The 3479-nt window shown below is 46.5% G+C and overlaps 1 protein-coding gene across 1 annotated transcript in view; it reads left to right on the top strand.

Moving 5' to 3' along the window:
- Positions 1-2912: 2912 nt before the first annotated feature.
- LOC109529166 (N-acetylglucosamine-1-phosphotransferase subunits alpha/beta-like) overlaps positions 2913-3479 on the top strand; it is a gene marked incomplete at its 3' end in the record, with an annotated part of 2948 nt that continues 2381 nt past the window's right edge. The window contains exons 1-2 of the mRNA XM_019892385.1: positions 2913-2945; positions 3110-3229. Coding sequence (XP_019747944.1) covers positions 3186-3229 — 44 coding nt within the window. The remainder of the gene's footprint in view (positions 2946-3109; positions 3230-3479) is intronic.

Genomic DNA, 3479 nt, shown 5'->3' with positions numbered 1-3479 from the left:
CTCGGGTTGCCGGTCCTTGGACACAACACTGGCAGTTTCCTGTTCTATCACAAAATTCAACCGATGGGAGCAGCTTTATTGGAAGTTAAGAAGCTGCCGGTCATTCTCGATGGTCTAGCGCGAATGTCCAACACACAGACTCAAGCGGTGACTGAGCTCAACCACAATATGGATGCGGTTTTGGGGTGTCTCCGTATGATTGGCGACAACATGGTGAAGTTGGAATTCTCGCTTCGAAAAGGAAATGAGGATTTGGCTGATCGGCGCCAGTGAAGGAATACAGCCACAAACTCAAGGCCACCTGAAAAATTTCGCGGCCGTCCCAAGACAAAACAACGCTATCTGGACCCTTTCCCCTGGAAAGTACGCATGGAAGCTAGTGCCCCACCCATCACCCCCTCCTTCTCAGCCACGGACTGATAAGCTGGGACTGTCTCCATGAGCAGACCTTGACGAAGCAGCTGCGGCCTGCCCTTTATCATCAACGCCTTCATCGTTCCTCCTGGCTTTTCCCCGTGATGTGACTTGATCTGCTGTGCGCTGGATGGACTGGCAGCACGCCGGTCGTGCTGCGTCGCGCTCCATCCGCCCCCCCATCACATGTTATGTCTTGTGACTTGTTGCAACTGTCATACGCTTGATGTGCAGGGAATTTTTTTTTCTCCGAGACTTAAAATATCCTCAGAAGAGGATAGTTCGAGCATGTTTTTTTTTTCCCCTCCTTCCCTGGTGTTTACTTTTCTCAACTAAGATCTCGGGGCGCTGTGCATACGGCGAGTACCGACAGGCCCTTCGCACTGTATCCCATGTTCGTCTTTGTTTTTCATGTTTCTTGTGCAGAGCGTGCCTGTTAAGTCCAAATTACCCCACGTGGATGAATAAAGTTTCCTGAATCTGAATCTGAATCTGAATTCTGTTGGTCCACCAATTATTTGTGACAGATGAAAACTGTCAGTTTCCTGTTTAAATGGCTTTCTCGAATTATGCTAGATATCAAAAAACTGCAAACGCGCACATGGACGCGCGTGCATCTAGCATTAAGGTCCCAGTCGATCAAGGTAGGTGGCACGGCTGTGACCCACCTGAGGGACTTTCGGGTGGCCAAAGAGCAGCTGAGGGAGGAACAAGGACCGCTGACCAAAGTCAACAGATTCGGACGACTCAGGGTGTGAAGGCCAATCGGCCACCGTGCCGCCCTCGACTCGTTCCTCTGTCTAATGACCAACAAATCATGTTCATCAAGATAATAATTGTTGGGGAAAAACAACCTCATCAGTGATTTAAAGGAGAGTTGTTGAAAACTTACCGTTGCACCGTGACAGTGCTCTAATTGAAATGTAATTATGTATTGTCTTTTGTGGAGTGATATTTCTAATTGTCAAATTCAAATGTCTTCAAATAACCAACGCCCGAAGGCTATTGTTGTCATTTTTTTGCACACCACTTCATTTGCCGTTTTTATCTGTTGTTTCACAAGTAGAAACAATAATGCGGGTGTGACTGCTGGACACAATGTGTTAAAAATGTCTGAATTCAAACCGACGATGTCATCTCAATATACGTCAGCGCCTGATGTGAGCCCCCATACATGCAGGTTGTGTAAGAGTGGAGTCGGAACCGGTCCAACCGCTTTCAAGAGGTTTTTGGATTTGCGCAATGTATGTCGATGCAGTAATTGTACATCACTCCATTGCAGGTGCAAATTAATCTTGGAAAGGTGTGTGAAGTTCCTGTCTCACGTTGTGCTTCAGGAAGCACCCGCGAGTGACAGAGAACCGGGTGACAACCCTGCCACAAACAGCGCAAACCATTGGCGGTTTCACAGGTCGGGAAGGGGTGGCTGCTGCCACCTTTACCAAATGCCACCCCAGTTGCCACCACCACCGTTGACCGTGAATCTATCAATAGGAAATGTTTATTTAAAAAAAAAAAATCATCACATTTTCTCCGTAGTGTGCATAAAAAGTATGTTTAGAATTCACTCCCAGTCAGTCGATGTCCCCCCCAACCACCGCTTTTGAGAAGAAATGGTTGCTTCCTACTGACCCACCCATTTAAAAAAAAAACAGAGATTGCTCTAATTTTAATATGTTCAACGGGTCTGTCAAGTGTGACAACCTAAGTAAGTTAGTGTGTCGCAGTGTCTTTTGGCGTTGAATGAGGCGCTGTGGCAGGTGCAACGTAATCCATCCTACATCCAGGTTTGCTGCCTGGCGAGACGAATGCAATCCTCATGGTCAAATGCTTGTCAGAATTGTGTCTCTTCAGTTAAGACATATCCAACGATGTGCTCTCTCAGGACTCATGGCAGGCGGCCGAATGATACGCAGGCTATTTCGGAGGCTGCCATACATCTGTCTTCGTCGCCGATACAAAGTCGTAGTCTGCTGTGCAGCCCTCATTCTCGTGATGCTGCACCTTCATCGCATGGCAGAGGTGAGTCGCCTCTGGCTTCTTTGGCCCAAAATGTCTCAGTGTCAATTTATTTGAAGACATGCTGCCCAAAACTGATGCGGTGACCGGCGCTCTCGGCTTTTGAAACAATCTGCGTATAATTATGATTTTCGGTGGAAGGATATTTGAAAAGAAACTCATCGTTTTCAAGAGGCATTTGTGATCCGCCAAAGCAAAATGAGTCGAAACATTCCGAGATGAAACATAATGTTGCTGGAGTATGTGAGAACTTTCGAAATTTACATTTAAAAATAACATGTACTCTACAGTTGAACACCAGCTAATCTGCTGCGTTTTACAAGTGAGTAGAGGCAGTTAAAGTGTACAAAATCACACGGACGATGTCATCACAATGCAAGTCGTCACTAGACGTGACTCTCATGTGTGCAGCTTGAGAAACTGCAGAGTCAGGACTGGTCTCACCAGTCGAATGAGGTTCCCGAAGACAAGGGAGACAAGAAGGTGGATAAATGTACATCATTCCACAGCAGGTGAGGAATCAGCCCACGGCGTTTTCTCAACTCCACTGAATAGTGCACTTCAACAACAATGTCAGAGAGTGCTCTCAATATGATTAAACAACAAGTCAAACCACAAGAAGAGCTCCTTTCACATTGACATCGTCCAAGTGGCTCAATTTCTTCTCCTCTGGCAGAGAGTGTACACCCATTCCCATCGATGTGGTGTACACGTGGGTGAATGGCACAGACGTGAGCCTACAGAGGGACCTGATGGTGGCCAAAGAGCAACTGGATGCAGAAGAAGCACTTCGGAGGTGGGTGAGGAGAGGAGAGTATGATTGCCCCGCATGCAACACATGAAAAAATGTGAACGATAGGGGATAAGTGTCACGGTTGCGAGGTGGTCATGGACCCAAAAAGCAGGCAAGAGGGAGGAGCAGGGTGTATTTGAAGAAGTGTATTGAAACTCAGAAAACTAAATCCAAAACAAACAAAGTCCAAAATATCAAACAAAACACATAACCGAAGATAAAACATAACAATGACCAAAACCTGACTGAAACA

Source organism: Hippocampus comes, unplaced genomic scaffold, assembly GCF_001891065.2.
Source record: "Hippocampus comes isolate QL1 unplaced genomic scaffold, H_comes_QL1_v1.1 scaffold812, whole genome shotgun sequence".
NCBI classification, from domain to species: Eukaryota; Metazoa; Chordata; class Actinopteri; order Syngnathiformes; family Syngnathidae; genus Hippocampus; species Hippocampus comes.
This window is presented reverse-complemented; position numbering and strand designations above follow the sequence as displayed.